Below are 18,429 nucleotides of genomic sequence, written 5' to 3'. Positions count from 1 at the left end.
GAGGCTGGGTGCCGTGGCTCATTCCTGTAATCCCAGTACTTTGGGAGGCCTAGGCAGGCAGATCACCCGAGGTCAGGAGTTCGAGACCAGCCTGGCCAACATGGTAAAACCCTGTCTCTACTAAAAATACAAAAAAAATTAGCTGAGCATGGTGGCATATGCCTGTAATCCCAGCTATTTGGGAAGCTGAGACGGGAGAATCACTTGAACCCGGGAGGCGGAGGTTGCAGTGAGCCGAGATTGTGTCACTGCCTCCAGCCTGGGCGACGAGTGAAACATGGTCTCAAAAAAAAAAAAAAAATTCTTAAAAACTATATGACCTCACATGGCAAGAAGGGATTTATGGTCCTGGGGATGAGTAAGAGAAGGCTCCAAGTTGAGACCAAGGTGAGAGTGGGCCAGTGGCACAGAGGGGGCTGAGCAGGCTTGTTTGAGAGAGTGGGGAGGAGCAGAAATTGTGTTGGGAAGATGTCATGGGCTTTCAGGGCCTGTGGGGAGTGTGATGGTGTCAAAATGCCAGGTAAAGAAAAGAAGGTACTGAGAAAGAGAATATTTCAGGTTTTATTCTAGCACAAGAAAGATGAAGATGATAGTGACCAGGATGGAGTGGGAAAGGGCAAATACACTAAAGAGTAATGTCATGATGAGGTAGCGTGGTGAATACAAAGTCAAACTGAAAGGTTAATTTGGGCTTATTCTAAAGCTTCTTGCTTGGGATGACCATGGCTTTCTTTGAGAGTACGCAGTTGGGTCATTTGAGGAAGAACATTTTCTTTGTCATTGAAAATGAGTTAGTTACTGCTTAATGATAAATATATTTTGTTATCTTTATAGAAATGAATACAGCCACAGGTGACACTGTCCAGAGTCCTTAAGTGACTGATCTGCCTAGAGGGCCAGAGACCTTGTCTCTGACTCTGCATGGTCATTAAACTCTTTGCCATATGGTTAATGAGTCCTAGAGACCCCAACACATCCTTGGCATTCAGAGCCCAGCACCTCCTTCAACTCTCTTGATGGCGTCTCATCCTATTTTGAACCGTGGGCATTTCTTAACTTTCTTGCAACTTGGCTGCACATTTTGTCTGACATTTCTAAGTGTTTTGTTGAGGGAGAATTTTTAGTTCCTGTTCTGTGTCATAGTGCATGAAATAAAAGTCTCTCATTCCCCAAGTGATAATAGTCTACTCTGAAATCCTAGAAATGAGAAAAACTCTATCAGTCAGGGTCCCAATAGAAAACAGATAGTACACTCAAACTGGGTACTTTGAGGAGTGCTTAATTGTATCATTCAGGGTTCATTCAGGAAAAGAGAAGTTTTCTATTGCAAGTATGAATGGTTTTGATATAAGAATTAAGGCTTTACCCAACCCTGGAAGAACTGGAATTGGGAAGCTTCCTGATGATTTCCGACTGAAGTGCCATAGTGTGTGGTTGTCATGAGTTCATAGGGAAGCCCCTATGAATCCATGTATCTACCTCTGGGGAGCATCATCAACCTCTACTTTGATTCTACCTTCTAAATCTCTCTTGTGCTTCTCATTGCAACCTAGATGCTAGGAAAGGGTTCTGGAATGATGCTAGGAAAGGGTTCTGGAACAGTAGTTCTAAGCTTCTGATCTGCAAAGGAGAGCTTAGAGAGAGGGTGGTCGCAATGCTAAGTTGACAATGTAGAAGATTAATAAAGGGACTGTTTGTAAAGGGTGAGCAGGGTTTGGGGAAGCTGGCAAGAAAGTGAAGTCTTCTGGGCTGGCAGTAGCAGGGAGTTGTTACCTACTACGTTCTAGACCTGAAGGGCAGAAGATGAAGTGGTTGCTGGAGCTTGGAGAAAGTGGCTATATGTTCATGTTGCCCGATGGAGCTGCAGCCATTGATGGAGAGTCTCAGCCAGCCTCAATAACCTTGGGGTGGGAGCCAGGAGAGTAAGTTCCTCTGTCTCACTTTCCTCCTCTCCTGCCTCTTCCCAGCCAAACTGGGCCAGAAGGCAGAGGGTGGTGGGGCCTGTTAGTTGTCCGTCCAGTGCCCCTTCTAGGGCATAGAGTAGGGTGGAGATGGGTGAGGAGCGGGTGTGGGGGCAAACAGTATCCCCCACACAGGGGCTATAACTAGATGCATCATTGTCAATATCTTGAGGATTTAAAGGCGAAGAAGGGGAATAAGCAGAAAATCAGTGGTTAAACCTGACATGAAAGAGGATGAAAGAATTAGCTGGACCAGGTACGGTGGCTGAATTCTAGCACTTTGGGAGGTTGAAACAGCAGGATCACTTGAACTCAAGAGTTTGAGACCAGCCTGGGCAGCATAGTGAGACTCTGTCTCTATTTTTTTTTTTTTTTTTATTATAAAAATTAGCCATACATGGTCTCAATTATTTTTTTAAAATTAGCCAGAGGGCCCATGCCTGTGGTCCCAGCTACTTGGGAGACTGAGGCACGAGGATTGCTTGAGCTGGAAGTTGAGGCTGCAGTGAGCCTCTGATCATGCCACTGCATTCCAGCCTGGGCAACAGAGTGAGACTCTCCAAAAAAAACAGAGAATGGATTGGGAAGTGGGATGATGCTGGACATGTGGAGGAAAGAGGACAGAGAAAGCCAGTGTTGGTTTTCTATGAGAGGGCAAGGTTATCGGCCCTCCAATCGGATGAGGATAAAAAGTCTCCAGCTAGTTATGAGTGAGTTTGTGAGGTCAGCATACGGACTTTGGAATATATAGGCACAGAGTTCTGGACCTTCCTAATATACCTCCACAGCCCTTCTGAAACTGTTAGAAAGTTAGGAATATATGAGAAAAACAGGAAAGGGAGAGTCAGTATGAATGGGAAGTACATTGGTAGATCTTTTTTATTTATTTCTTGATACAGAATATCGCTTTGTTGACCAGGCTGGAGAGCAGTGGCGGGATTTCAGCTCACTGAAACCTTTGCCTTCCGGGCTTAGGTGATCCTCCCGTCTTAGCCCCCTGAGTTGCTGGGACTGCAGGCATCCATCACTACGCCTGGCTAATTGTTGTATTTCTTATAGAGATAGGGTTTCTCCATGTTGCCCAGGCTGGTCTCAAACTCCCAAGCCCAAGCAATCACCTTGCCTCAACCTCCCAAAGTGCTGGAATTACAGGTGTGAGCCACTGTGCCCAGCCTCTTTATTTTAGAGTATGTATGCAAGTCTCTTGGGTGACTTACTCCTTTCGGGTATCAAATTTTCCTTACTACTGTTTGTATTCATTTTTCATTTAAACAAAGGAATTCAGGCACTTACTATCACTAATCACAGTGCTTTAAAACTGACTACACTGATGCTTTTCTTTTTTTAAGATGATGGGATATCCTTGGAATTATCTCTGTTAGTAGTTTTTGTTTGTTTTTGTTTTAGAGACAGGGTCTCTGTCACCCAGGGTGGAACACATTGGCACATTTATAGCTCATTGCAACCTCGAACTCCTGAGTTCAAGCAATCCTCCCATCTCAGCCTCCTGAGCAGCTGGGACTGTAGTCACACCTCATCACACTGTGCATTAAAGAAAATTGTTTTTTGTTTTTGTTTTTTTTGGTAGGGATCATGTTACTCAGGCTGGTCTTGAACTTCTGACCTCAACGATCCTCTCATCTCAGCCTCCCTAAACGCTGGTGATTACAGGTGTGAGCCACCTTACACAGCCTGTTACTTTTATAGCTCCAGGTTTACATTTTCTGTTGTTGATATATACTACTTGGTTTTCTTAATTGGTTTACTTGGAATTCCTAAAAAAGATAAACCTGGACAACCACCTTCTGGTACTCTGGTGCTTCATGTATGCTAAGAATATTTAGCATGACTGGAACCCTGCAGGAGGTATTTGGCCGTGGATTTTTTTAATTCCATAAAATAGAACCATAACAATAGGGAAAGGGGCATAATACAGAACAGGAAATCTGCCAGGGAGGGCTGAGAACAGACCTGAGATGGAATCGTTCCTGTATCTGTTTTTCCTGTCTGGAGATAGGGCAGCCTGAGGCCTGATGTGCTGATGTTTAAAGTGGCCTTTAGCTCTTGATGGCTCCTACTTAGGAGGAATATGGAGCAAGTGGCAACATTGTTTATACACTCAGATCTTCAGAAGCCTGGTTTTATTTCCAGAAGGATTAATTAAACAACATGTAACACAGTTTTTTATAGATAGTATCTCTTGAGAAAGCTTTTCATTAGTTTAAACTGCCAGCTTTAATGTTTTTGTTCAATTTGCCCCCATTCAGCCTTGTTTTATCATTTAGAGAAGGTCACTGGCACTGAGGAGTAGAGCAGGAGCACATCACAGGCAGAAAAAAATATTAATACTGATGTAGACAAAATTGCTCTTGATAGTCCTAAGAATGATGGGGGAGGTGAGAAGCCAGTTGGAACAGTATGGAGGTCCTTATGAGAGGGCAGTGGTGAAGGGACAGATTTATTGTGGTTCGCTACCCACTTTCAAGGCCAACCTGACAGGACAACTGGCATCTTTTACTACTGTATGGAAGACCCTCTGGGCAGTGTAATGTTAAGAACATGGCCTGTGCTCAGCCCCGCTGCTTAGGAGCTTTGTGAACTCTGCTTCTGTTTCCTCATCTGTGAAACGATCATGTTAGTGTTGTGAGGATTAAATGAGTTAGTGTGTGTGAAGTGCTGGAACAGTGTCAAATGTCATCATCACCATTTGAACAGCTATTACCTACTGCCCAGGAGATTCATTGGCACAAAGCAACAGCTGTCTGTTGCGGAGGCATTTAGGATGAGAAGTGATTTCCTTTAGATTGTGACATTATTTGTACATGAATGTTTAATGATGGTTTTTGGGTCATATGACTGTATTTCAAACTTAAGGAAGTGGACCTTTGTCTAGGTGTTTTAGACCTGAGATATTTCAAGATGTGGGTCAGGCTTTTAGAATTTGGAGTTACTGGCCATCTTCTGCTCTAATCCATATTTACTTTCTGAAGTCTTTCCTCACAGTTCTCATGTCTCTCCCTTAGAGCTGGACCCATAGGATTTTACAGGCGAGGTCTTCAGCATCCTCCAGCTCTGCTTTTAGGTTGATCATACTCTATTTTCAATTTCTACAATTCTCTCATGTCACTCCCACAGCACCATCTCTGAATATGTGAGTTCTAGCCCAGTTCTCTTAAGGCCTAGTTCTTACACCGTTTACTCATTCACACAGCCTGCCGTGTGGTGATGTGAGGATTACAGCAAGGAATAGGCAGTCTCTGCCCTTTCAGGAGTTTACATTTTAGTCTGGAGAGAGACAGACAGTAAACAAGTAGCATGTATGTGTCTGTTTGGAATAAGTACAGGGCCAGGCAGGGGATAAAACAGGGGAGGGAGTTGGAGGCAGGGAAAAGGTGTAGAGCTAGCTGTTTTTAATAGAATGATCAGGGAATGAGTGACATTTGCCCAAAGACTGGAGGGAGAGCAAGCTGTCTTGCAATGGGAGAAGAATGTGCAGGTGAGTACAGAGGTCCTATGTAGATATGTGGTGGGCCTATTCCAGGAACAGGGAGACTATGGGGCTAGAGCAGAGAGTGGTAGGGGAGGAGGTCAGAGAAGTCATGGATGGGAGCAGGGCCTTCCAGACCATTTTCCCAAGGAATGAGGTAGGAGCCACTGCAGGGATTGGAGAGGATGAATCTGACTTATATTTAAGAGGATCGTTGACTTTGCTGCAGGCAACTCCATTTTCAGCTCCCCCAGGGGAACTGGAAAACTAGCTTCATAAACAATTGTAAGTAAACTGTCTATTAGTACCTTACTTTAGCCCCTTTGTGTTTTGGAACTTGTTTTTTTAAATAATTGGTTCTAAAGTTTGGAGCAATTTGGCCTTGTCTGTTCATTTCTGACTGAGGATACAGGCCCAGGTGAAAGGAAAAAAAAAATTGGCTTGATTGATTAAGAGAGATTAAGTGGCTGAGTCAGGTAACTTTGGAAAGAGTCTGGGTCCCTAGGCTTAAAGAATTCCTGTTTTCCTCTCTGTTTTTTGCTGTCCTCCAAGATGATTGCTTCAAATTCTTCTTTCATAGTAAAGGCCAATAATAACCGAATTTTTAAAATGTGGCAAATAAAAATACCACTTGGCAGGTAAAGGTGCTGGAACTTATTGGAAACCCCCCAAAATAATCTGGAAGGATAGTCACTGCTATTCACTGGCTTGAGTCTAGCCCTTTGTACCTGGAAATTGAGGGAGAGTGGTTGAGAGAGGGGTGCCTTCAAAACAGTCATATGCCAAGAAGAGGTTGACTCCAAAGTTTGTGTGGAACCCATACGGGCTGAGTGTCCTGTAGTCAGCAGTCATCACAGGTAGTTGGCAATTATAGTAAACCTGCAGTAATGTGCATGTGGACATAAGGAATCGGCTGAAGTTCTCTGGCCAATTCTGTTTTGTGTTGGAGAGTGACGATCAGCAGCCAGTGTTAAAACCCGCAGTTCAGTGATCACTCTTAATACATGAAAGCAGAGAAATGAAAGTAGTGGCTTATGTCTGCAATCCCAAAACTTTGGGAGGCCGAGGCAGGAGGCTTGCTAGAGGCCAGGTGTTTGAGACTGCACTGAGCTATGCACCTTGCACACTCCAGCCTGGGCAACAGCATGAGACCTTGTCTCAAAAAAATAAAAATAAAAAAATGAATTTGTTTTTTCTTACCCATCCCGCCATAACTGAACTGAAAGACTCATTGAAAAATTGCTGTTTTTCATTGACAGTGATAACACAACCCTATATTTTAATCCAGTTGAGTTTGGGGGCTCATTTGTTTAATAACGAAGGCAATTACTAGATATATGAGACATAGATGTTTTTGCTATATTGGATTTGTATGCACTCAGAGCATTTCTTTTCATTCTGCTATAGATTCCTGCCTCACTCTTCAGGCCTTTTTTCTGCATATGTGCATTTTCAGAAGTGGATAGGATAAAACATAAAAGATGAAATTCAAGGCCGGGTGCAGTGACTCACACCTGTAAATCCAGCACTTAGGGAGGCCAAGGCGGGCAGAACACAAGGTCAGGAGTTCGAGACCAGCCTGGCTGGCATGGTGAAACCCTGTCCCTACTAAAAATACAAAAAAATTAGCCGGGCATGGTGACACACGCCTGTAGTTCCAGCTCCTCCGGAGGCTGAGGCAAGAGAATTGCTTGAACTCGGAACAGAGGTTGCAGTGAGCCGAGATCGCACTGCTGCACTCCAGCCTGGGCAACAGAGCAAAACTCCGTCTCAAAAAAAGAAAAGAAAAGAAATTCAAACCAGTCAGCTTCATTTGGGTATCTGAATCATCTTATCCCCTCCATCATCTAGACTTGATTTTATTTGTACCAAGGAGATGCATGCCTAATGTTTTTCTTTCTTTTCTTCTGTTTCTAGGAGGGCTGTTGGCCTGCTGCTGTGCTGCTGAACAGTATGCAGTCCTTTAGAGAGCAAAGCAGTTACCACGGAAACCAGCAAAGCTACCCACAGGAGGTACACAGCTCATCCCGGATAGAGGAGTTCAGCCCTCGTCAGGCCCAGATGTTCCAGAATTTTGGAGGTGCAGGTGGCAGTAGTGGTGGCAGTGGCAGTAACAGTGGCGGTGGACGACGAGGAGCAGCAGCTGCTGCAGCAACGATGGCTAGCGAGACCTCTGGCCATCAAGGTTACCAGGGTTTCAGGAAAGAGGCTGGAGATTTTTACTACATGGCAGGCAACAAAGACCCCGTGGCTACAGGAACCCCACAGCCTCCTCAGCGAAGGCCTTCTGGGCCTGTGCAGAGCTATGGACCCCCTCAGGGGAGCAGCTTTGGCAATCAGTATGGGAGTGAGGGTCATGTGGGCCAGTTTCAAGCACAGCACTCTGGCCTTGGCGGTGTGTCGCACTATCAGCAGGATTACACAGGGCCTTTCTCTCCAGGGAGTGCTCAGTACCAACAGCAGGCTTCCAGCCAGCAGCAGCAGCAGCAGCAGCAGCAGCAAGTCCAGCAGTTGAGACAACAGCTTTACCAGTCCCATCAGCCCCTGCCGCAGGCCACTGGCCAGCCAGCATCCAGCTCATCCCATCTACAGCCAATGCAGCGACCCTCAACTCTGCCATCCTCTGCTGCTGGTTACCAGTTAAGAGTGGGTCAGTTTGGCCAACACTACCAGTCTTCTGCTTCCTCCTCCTCCTCCTCCTCCTTCCCTTCACCACAGCGTTTTAGCCAGTCTGGACAGAGCTATGATGGCAGTTACAGTGTGAATGCTGGATCTCAGTATGAAGGACACAACGTGGGTTCTAATGCACAGGCTTATGGAACACAATCCAATTATAGCTATCAGCCTCAATCTATGAAAAATTTTGAACAGGCAAAGATTCCACAAGGGACCCAACAGGGGCAGCAGCAGCAGCAACCGCAGCAGCAACAACACCCTCCTCAGCATGTGATGCAGTATACCAATGCTGCCACCAAGCTGCCCCTGCAAAGCCAGGTGGGGCAGTACAACCAGCCTGAGGTTCCTGTGAGGTCCCCCATGCAGTTTCACCAGAACTTCAGCCCCATTTCTAACCCTTCCCCCGCTGCCTCTGTGGTTCAGTCTCCAAGCTGTAGTTCTACCCCATCTCCTCTCATGCAGACTGGGGAGAATCTCCAGTGTGGGCAAGGCAGTGTGCCCATGGGTTCCAGAAACAGAATTTTACAGTTAATGCCTCAACTCAGTCCAACCCCATCAATGATGCCCAGTCCTAATTCTCATGCCGCAGGCTTCAAAGGGTTTGGACTAGAAGGGGTACCAGAAAAGCGACTGACAGATCCTGGGTTGAGTAGTTTGAGTGCTCTGAGTACTCAAGTGGCCAATCTTCCTAACACTGTACAGCACATGTTACTTTCTGATGCCCTGACTCCTCAGAAGAAGACCTCCAAGAGGCCCTCATCTTCCAAGAAAGTAGATAGCTGCACAAACTCTGAAGGCTCCTCACAACCTGAAGAACAGCTGAAGTCCCCTATGGCAGAATCGTTAGATGGAGGCTGCTCCAGCAGTTCAGAGGATCAAGGTGAGAGGGTGCGGCAACTAAGTGGCCAGAGCACCAGCTCTGACACCACCTACAAAGGTGGAGCCTCAGAGAAAGCTGGCTCCTCACCGGCACAAGGTGCTCAGAATGAACCCCCCAGACTCAATGCTAGTCCCGCAGCTAGAGAAGAGGCCACCTCACCAGGTGCTAAGGACATGCCATTGTCATCCGACGGGAACCCAAAGGTCAATGAGAAGACAGTTGGGGTGATTGTCTCCCGGGAAGCCATGACAAGTCGGGTAGAAAAGCCTGGTGGACAAGATAAAGGCTCCCAAGAGGATGATTCTGCAGCCACTCAAAGGCCACCTAGCAATGGTGGGGCAAAGGAAACCAGTCATGCATCACTTCCTCAGCCAGAGCCTGCAGGAGGAGGAGGGAGCAAAGGAAACAAGAATGGCGATAACAACTCCAACCATAATGGAGAGGGAAATGGCCAGAGTGGCCACTCTGCAGCAGGCCCTGGTTTTACAAGCAGAACTGAGCCTAGCAAATCTCCTGGAAGTCTGCGCTATAGTTACAAAGATAGTTTTGGGTCATCTGTGCCACGAAATGTCAGTGGCTTTCCTCAGTATCCTACAGGGCAAGAAAAGGGAGATTTCACTGGCCATGGGGAACGAAAGGGTAGAAATGAAAAGTTCCCAAGCCTCCTGCAGGAAGTGCTTCAGGGTTACCACCACCACCCTGACAGGAGATATTCTAGGAGTACTCAGGAGCATCAGGGGATGGCTGGTAGCCTAGAAGGATCCTCAAGGCCCAACGTCTTGGTTAGTCAAACCAATGAATTAGCTAGCAGGAGCCTTCTGAACAAAAGCATTGGGTCTCTATTAGAAAATCCCCACTGGGGCCCCTGGGAAAGGAAATCAAGCAGCACAGCTCCTGAAATGAAACAGATCAATTTGACTGACTATCCAATTCCCAGAAAGTTTGAAATAGAGCCTCAGTTATCAGCCCATGAACCTGGGGGCTCCCTCTCTGAAAGAAGATCAGTGATCTGTGATATTTCTCCACTAAGACAGATTGTCAGGGACCCAGGGGCTCACTCACTGGGACATATGAGTGCCGACACCAGGATTGGGAGGAATGACCGTCTCAATCCAAGTTTAAGTCAGTCGGTCATTCTTCCAGGTGGTTTGGTGTCCATGGAAACAAAGCTGAAATCCCAGAGCGGGCAGATAAAAGAGGAGGACTTTGAACAGTCTAAATCCCAAGCTAGTTTCAACAACAAGAAATCTGGAGACCACTGCCATCCTTCTAGCATTAAGCATGAGTCTTACCGTGGCAGTGCCAACCCTGGAGCAGCAACCCATGATGCCCTTTCAGACTACGGCCTACAAGACAGCAGACCCACGCCAATGCGGCGGGTTCCTGGCAGAGTTGGTGGTCGGGAGGGCATGAGGGGTAGGTCTCCTTCTCAATATCATGACTTTGCAGAAAAATTGAAGATGTCTCCTGGGCGGAGCAGAGGCCCAGGGGGAGACCCTCATCACATGAATCCACACATGACCTTTTCAGAGAGGGCCAACCGGAGTTCTTTGCATGCTCCCTTTTCTCCCAACTCAGAAAGCCTGGCCTCCGCTTATCATGCAAATACTCGGGCTCATGCTTATGGGGACCCAAACGCAGGTTTGAATTCTCAGCTGCATTATAAGAGACAGATGTACCAACAGCAACCAGAGGAGTATAAAGACTGGAGCAGCGGTTCTGCTCAGGGAGTAATTGCTGCAGCACAGCACAGACAGGAGGGACCACGGAAGAGTCCAAGGCAGCAGCAGTTTCTTGACAGAGTACGGAGCCCTCTGAAAAATGACAAAGATGGTATGATGTATGGCCCACCGGTAGGGACTTACCATGACCCCAGCACTCAGGAGACTGGGCGCTGCCTATTGTCTAGTGATGGTCTGCCTAACAAGGGCATGGAATTAAAGCATGGCTCCCAGAAATTACAAGAATCCTGTTGGGATCTTTCTCGGCAGACTTCTCCAGCCAAAAGCGGTGGTCCTCCAGGAATGTCCAGTCAAAAAAGGTATGGGCCACCCCATGAGACTGATGGACATGGACTAGTTGAGGCTACACAGTCATCCAAACCTAGTAATGTTATGCTGAGACTTCCAGGCCAGGAAGACCATTCTTCTCAAAACCCCTTAATTATGAGGAGGCGTGTCCGTTCTTTTATCTCTCCCATTCCCAGTAAGAGACAGTCACAAGATGTAAAGAACAGTAACACTGAAGATAAAAGTCGCCTCCTTCACCCATCAAAGGAAGGCGCTGATAAAGCATTCAATTCCTATGCCCATCTTTCTCACAGTCAGGATATCAAGTCTATCTCTAAGAGAGACTCCTCCAAGGACCTTCCAAGTCCAGATAATAGAAACTGTCCTGTTACTCTCACAAGCCCTGCTAAGACCAAAATACTGCCCCCACGGAAAGGACGGGGATTGAAATTGGAAGCTATAGTTCAGAAGATTACATCCCCAAATATCAGGAGGAGCGCATCCTCGAACAGCGCAGAGGCTGTGGGAGACACGGTTACTCTTGATGATATACTTTCTTTGAAGAGTGGTCCTCCTGAAGGTGGGAGTGTTGCTGTTCAGGATGCTGACATAGAGAAGAGAAAAGGTGAGGTGGCCTCTGACCTAGTCAGTCCAGCAAACCAGGAGTTGCACATTGAGAAACCTCTTCCAAGGTCTTCAGAAGAGTGGTGTGGCAGCGGGGATGACAAAGTAAAGACAGAGACACATGCAGAATCAGTTACTGCCGGAAAGGAACCCCCTGGTGCCATGACATCCACAGCCTCACAGAAGCCTGGTAGTAACCAAGGGAGACCAGATGGTTCCCTGGGTGGAACAGCACCTTTAATCTTTGCAGACTCAAAGAATGTACCTCCAGTGAGCATATTGGCCCCTGAGGCAAACCCCAAGGCCGAAGAGAAAGAGAATGATACAGTGACGATTTCACCCAAGCAAGAGGGCTTCCCTCCAAAGGGGTATTTCCCATCAGGAAAGAAGAAGGGGAGACCCATTGGTAGTGTGAATAAGCAAAAGAAACAGCAGCAGCCACCCCCTCCACCCCCTCAGCCCCCACAGATACCAGAAGGTTCTGCAGATGGAGAGCCAAAGCCAAAAAAACAGAGGCAAAGGAGGGAGAGAAGGAAGCCTGGGGCCCAGCCAAGGAAGCGAAAAACCAAACAAGCAGTTCCCATTGTGGAACCCCAAGAACCTGAGATCAAACTAAAGTATGCCACCCAGCCACTGGATAAAACTGACACCAAGAACAAGTCTTTTTACCCTTACATCCATGTAGTAAATAAGTGTGAACTTGGAGCCGTTTGTACAATCATCAATGCTGAAGAAGAAGAACAGACCAAATTGGTGAAGGGTAGGAAGGGTCAGAGGTCACTGACCCCTCCACCTAGCAGCACTGAAAGCAAGGCGCTCCCGGCCTCATCCTTTATGCTGCAGGGACCTGTTGTGACAGAGTCTTTGGTTATGGGGCACCTGGTTTGTTGTCTGTGTGGCAAGTGGGCCAGTTATCGGAACATGGGTGACCTCTTTGGACCTTTTTATCCCCAAGATTATGCAGCCACTCTCCCGAAGAATCCGCCTCCTAAGAGGGCCACAGAAATGCAGAGTAAAGTTAAGGTACGGCACAAAAGTGCTTCTAATGGCTCCAAGACGGACACTGAGGAGGAGGAAGAGCAGCAGCAGCAGCAGCAGCAGAAGGAGCAGAGGAGCCTGGCTGCACACCCCAGGTTTAAGCGGCGTCACCGCTCGGAAGACTGTGGTGGAGGCCCTCGGTCCCTGTCCAGGGGGCTCCCTTGTAAAAAAGCAGCCACTGAGGGCAGCAGTGAAAAGACTGTTTTGGACTCGAAGCCCTCTGTGCCCACCACTTCAGAAGGTGGCCCTGAGCTGGAGTTACAAATCCCTGAACTACCTCTTGACAGCAATGAATTTTGGGTCCATGAGGGTTGTATTCTCTGGGCCAATGGAATCTACCTGGTTTGCGGCAGGCTCTATGGCCTGCAGGAAGCGCTGGAAATAGCCAGAGAGATGGTGAGTATAGGAAATCTCTCACCAGCTTGGGATTTTTATTTCATCCGATTCCTTCTCTCCCATGTTTTTGTTATGTATTACATGATTATTCCTCCAAATTAAACCACCTGTCCCTAAATGATGGACAGAAAATGAAATAGGCAATTTGGAAGATTTGTGTAGACTTCTAAAATCATTTTTTGAAATCTATAATACTTATGAAGCATACTATATTTCTTTCTGAAACATTTCATTTCTTTAGGATTACTAACTCGTGTGTTCGTTTGCTTTTTGTTTTTTTAGGCCACATCTTTTCTAAGCCACACTTTCAATTGGGTTATTTATTCTTTAGGTCTATAACTGTTATTCTGGGGCAGTTGATCATCATCATCTTCATTTCTCTCCTCTGTTGAATGATCTGTTTTCTAAATCCCTTGCTTTCCTCATTCTTAAAGTGGGCCTTCATTTAAGGGTGTGCATCATCCTTTAGTAGTTTTGTGAGAAAGGGTGCATTGGAGCGTAAAAATGTTGAGATCCTGTATATCTGAGCATGACTTTATTCTAGCCTCATGCTTAATTGAGAGTTGGCTAGGTGTGAAATCGTAAATTGAAAGTGATTTTTTTCTCCCTCTCTTGAAATCATTGTTCCTGGTTTGTCCTCTAGCTTGCAGTGCTGCAGTTGAGAAGACTGGAGCCATTCTAATTTTTCATCCCTCAATGCGTGTTCTGTTTTTCTCCTGGAAAGTTGGAGGATCTTCTCTTTTTCCCTAGGGTCTTGAGATGTCAAAATGATACGTCTTGACTAGATCTCTCATTTATTATGTTGGCTACTCTATGAGATCTTATGTACGCCGATATTTCCAGTTCAGGAAATTTGTCAAGTGGTAGTTCTCTGAAAATTTCCTTCCCTCTATTTTCTCTGCTCTCTCTTTTTATAATTCCTGTTAACATAAGGCATTTTACCTCCTGGATTCAGCCTCTGTTTTTATATTTTTCCTCTGTGTTCTATCTCATTATCTTTTTGTTATGATTTATCTATGCTTTCTTCACCTTTATCATCTGATCTTTTTTTGTTTGTTAGTGTTTTTGGTTTTGCTTTTTTTTTTTTTTGTCACTCAAGCTGGAATGCAGTGGTACAATCACATCTCACTGCAGCCTCGAACTCTGGGGTTCCCTAGTAGCTGGGACTAAAGGCATGTGCCACCATGCCCAGCTAATTTTTGTATGTTTTGTAGAGACGAGATCTCACTTATGTTGCCCAGACTGGTCTCAAACTGCTAGACTCAAGTAGTCTTCCCACTTTGGCCTTCCAAAGTGCCAGGATTATAGGCATGAGCCACAAGCCATACTGCCCAGCCTTCTAACCTTTTATTTACTTAATTTTTTCCTGATATTTTGAAGAGCTTTTTTTTTTTTCTTCTCTGAATGTACTGATTTTTAAAGAATCGTCAGAGCCAGCTGGGCATGGTGGCTCACACCTGTAATCCCAGCACTTTGGAGGCTGAGACAGGCGGATCATGAGGTCAAGAGATCGAGACCATCCTGGCCAAACATGGTGAAACCCTGTGTCTACTAAAAAATAGAAAAATTAGCTGAGTGTGGTGGCACACACCTGTAGTCCCAGCTACTTGGAAGCCTGAGGTAGGAGAATCACTTGAACTGGGAGGTAGAGGTTGCAGTGAGCTGAGATCGAGCCACTGCATTGCAACTGGGCAACAGAGCAAGTCTGTCTCAAAAATAAATAAAAATAAAAGAATAGTCAGACCCTAGTTTATGGCTATAATTATTTCTCTCACTTTTTTAATACATTGTAATGTGGTTTTTGTTTTTGTTTTCAGACAGTTTCATGCTCTTACCCAGGCTGGAGTGCAGTGATGTGATCATGGCTCACTGTAGCCTCCAACCACTGGGCTCATGGGACCCTCCCAAGTATCTGGACCACAGTTGCATGCCAGTATGCCTGGCTAATATGTTTTTTACTTTTTGTAGAGACAGCATGTCACTTTGTTGCCCAGGCAGGTTGGTCTCAATCTCCTAAGCTTAAGCAGTCCTCCCACGTCAGCCTTCCAAAGTACTGGAATTATAGGCGTGAGCCACCACACTTAGCCTTTATTGTAATTTTGAAAAATCTTTGTTTCCTATTTTCTCTTTCTTGTTAGAGTATCTTCAGATGTCTTGATTTATATTTTTAAGAGAGAAAGATGTTTTTAAAAATGATTTGAAGATCTGTGTTAGAGTATGGGCCAGGCTTGTTGGCCTGTGGTCCTCTCCATAGAACAATAAGGCAACCAGCCAGCATATAGGCCTTTTCTCTGAGTTGAGTTTTCCCAGAGGAAAACAAAAAAATTTTGTTTGTTTTGTTCTGGAGAAGAATCTTGAGATTTCCTGTCTAGAGATGCAGGCTTGGCTGCCAGCATCCTAAACCCAAGTGGAGAAGGGGATGGTAGGGTTGTGGGGATGGGAATATGGGCTCATCATTCAGTGTGTGGACTTTGACAGTCTCCCACCTGTTTTCAGTAGATGAGGACAGTTACCTGGTTGAATTGAGTTAAGGATCTAACTCTTCTTAGAAACTCTGGCCTAATACTCTGTTTTTCAGCCCTATGTTGCACCCCCACTTCTTGAGGCATCTGTGCCTCCCCAAGCTCTGTGCCATAAAGTGGCTGGCTTTCTAGTGACTCCTCCACTGCACTCATCATTACTGTCTGCCTCCTTTCAGTGCACAGAATCTGTTATTCTTCATCTCTCCTATTTCCAGCGTCCTATTGCTGGTGCTGTTATGAGTTTATCTTGCAAGTTTATCCACTTTTTTGTGGGAAGGGATCAGATGTACAACTGTATATTTAGTAGTCTACCATATTATTTATAACCGTCTGGCAAAAAGGAAGTGCCCATAGAGTATAGTAAAAAAAAAAAATCGAACGTGAAATATATATTGAAATTAGAACCTGTTAATTCAGTCACGCAAGGAGCTTGCCCTTTCCTCTTAGCATGCCCTCAACCCCCAAAATTACGGTCTTTTCTTTTTCCCTCCTTCTCTCTCTCCATTATTAACGTCATTGTTTAACTCCAAGTTTGAGGTAGAAGATTTACTTCTTCTAAGAAGTTTATATGCAGTGACATTTTTAAATGCCAAAATCCTAGAAGGATGTAACATTTAAGACCTTAAAGTACAAAATTCTTTAGTTATATTTGAGCGCTCAAAACAATACATTAATTGTCTTACTTGCTTCCCAACTTTCCTCAGAAAGTCACAGCATTTGGTGGGGTGTTTTTTGTTATTTTTTGAGACAGAATCTAGCTTTGTGGTGGGGTTTCACCATGTTGGCCAGGCTGGTCTGGAACCCCTGACCTCAGATCATCCATCAGCCTTTACCTCCCAAAGTGTTGGGATTATAGGTGTGAGTCACTGCACCCGGCCTATTTATCACTTTTTGATGTGCATATGTGTATGCAACCATCTGACAAGTGTTTTTTTTTAATTTCAACATTTATTAACATATTCAGCACAGTTTTTATGTGTAAACTTTTAGGCATTCTGTAGCAATAATTGGTAATCGGTAATCAGGCTAAATCTTCCCCAGCAAATCTCTAGATCCTGTGTCTCAATCCAGGTCGTCTTTATAGAAAATAAAAGCCTCCCTATAATGATGCAGCCACCATAGATCACAGTTAATTGCATCCCTGAAAGGTTGGTAAAACAGTGGACTGCCTTTTAAGCTACCTAATCAGAAATACCTGTCTTCAGAAAGTGACTGTTCAGGCTGCCGTGGTGGCTCACACCTGTAATCCCAGCACTTTGGGAGGCTGAGACAGGTTGATTGCCTGAGGTGGGTCACATGAGATCAGGAGTTCGAGACCAGCCTGGCCAACATGGTGAAACCCTGTCTCTACTAAAAATAGAATACTTAGCTGGGCATGGTGGTGGTCGCCTGTAATCCCAGCTACTCAGGAGGCTGGGACAGGAGAATGGCTTGAGCCCGGGAGGCAGAGGTTGCAGTAAGCCAAAATTGTGCCACTGCGCTCCATCTTAGGCAACTGAGTGGGACTCTGTCTTAAAAAACAAACAAACAAATTAGGCTTGTCTCTTTGAGCTGATGTACCACTATGACTACTAGATCTGTTTCTAGTTTTTATTTGCCTAGTTTTTATTCTGCTTTTCTCAATGCACTCAAGGACAAATTAAAATTACACTAACTTGCCTTTTATTTAATTTGACAGATGATGTTTCAATTGTCCAGGATACTTTGAGTCTAGTTTTATCTTAGTAGGTTTTAGCAGATGTATTCAATTTTGGTCTTGCTTAATGAGCATGCCCTCAATCCTATCATGTAAGATAAAGCCACATATATTTCATTAGAGATCCATTTTGGCCTATGTATTTATCAGGTGTTTTGACAAGCATGATGTTATAATACAATAATAGAAAGTCCTCAAGAGGCATTGCTCCTCTCCCTGTGTCACACTGCTCTGAAAATTGCCAAAAATTAGAACATTCTATATTTAAAAATGGCCTTCACTTCCCTTCCTTTTTCCCTTCCCACAAGTGTGGCACTTGTGAATCATTCATTTCAGTGCAGTCCCCTTAGCTTCTGTCCAACATTGACCCCTGTTTGTCTGCCTTGGTATAATTGTGTATGTGAATCGCAATGACCCCTGACATGAATGATATTACAGAGATAATTGCCTCTAAACGGGTATGGGTGTAACTTGGTATTTACAAATCACCTTTGAGACATTGAGGAATGCGAAGGCCTGCAGTGATGTAGCAGACGGTGGGGATCTGGTGGCCATGGATCCCTTGAGGCTGCACGCCCTACTACTAGGGAAGTCTTTGCTTGTTCCTCTCTCATAGAAGGTGCCCCTCCCAAATATATCTTTCCAACCCCCTTGGGAAATTTTTAATCTTTTTTTTATCTGACAGTGTATGTTAAACAACTGGTTTTAGGTTAATTTTTCTTTTTTCTTTTTGTTTTTATTTAGTGACAAGTCTTGCTCTCTTGCCAGGCTGGAGTGCAGTGGCACAATCTCAGCTCACTATGGCCTCCTCCTTCTGGGTTCAAGTGATTCTCCTGCCTCAGCCTCCTGAGTAACTGGGACTGCAGGCATGCACCACCAAACCCGGCTAATTTTTGTATTTTTAGTAGAGAGGTTTCACCGTATTGGCCAGGATGGTCTCGAACTCCTGATCTCATGTGACCCACCAGCCTCAGCCTCTCAAAGTGCTGGGATTACAGGGGTGAGCCATGATGCCTGGCCGATTTTCTTTAAAATTTTAAATCAGTATATTAAAGATTATATTTAGGGTTTGGTTTTTTAAATTTTATTTAATTTTTGAGACAGGGTCTAACTCTGTCATCCAGTCTGGAGTACAGTGGT

General features: G+C 45.2%; 1 protein-coding gene across 8 annotated transcripts in view; it reads left to right on the top strand.

The window, feature by feature from the left end:
- The window catches only part of TCF20 (transcription factor 20), a 161,126-nt gene that overhangs the window by 101,092 nt on the left and 41,605 nt on the right, over window positions 1-18,429 (top strand). For 6 of the 8 annotated variants that reach the window (XM_064368143.1, XM_064368144.1, XM_064368141.1 and 3 more), the window contains exon 2: window positions 7,366-13,071. In XM_064368143.1, the coding sequence (XP_064224213.1) occupies window positions 7,402-13,071 (5,670 nt within the window). In that variant the 5' untranslated portion in view covers window positions 7,366-7,401. Of the gene's footprint in view, window positions 1-7,191; window positions 7,266-7,365; window positions 13,072-18,033; window positions 18,053-18,429 lie in introns of those variants that run through there. The other 2 variants (XM_064368145.1, XM_064368140.1) reach the window with 2 other exon arrangements.

The sequence above is a fragment of the Aotus nancymaae genome, unplaced genomic scaffold (genome assembly GCF_030222135.1).
Source record: "Aotus nancymaae isolate 86718 unplaced genomic scaffold, 86718_ANA_hifiasm-v0.15.2.pri h1tg000076l, whole genome shotgun sequence".
In the NCBI taxonomy this organism is placed as follows: Eukaryota; Metazoa; Chordata; class Mammalia; order Primates; family Aotidae; genus Aotus; species Aotus nancymaae.
Note: the sequence above shows the minus strand (reverse complement) of the source record. Positions and strands in the feature narration are given on the sequence as shown.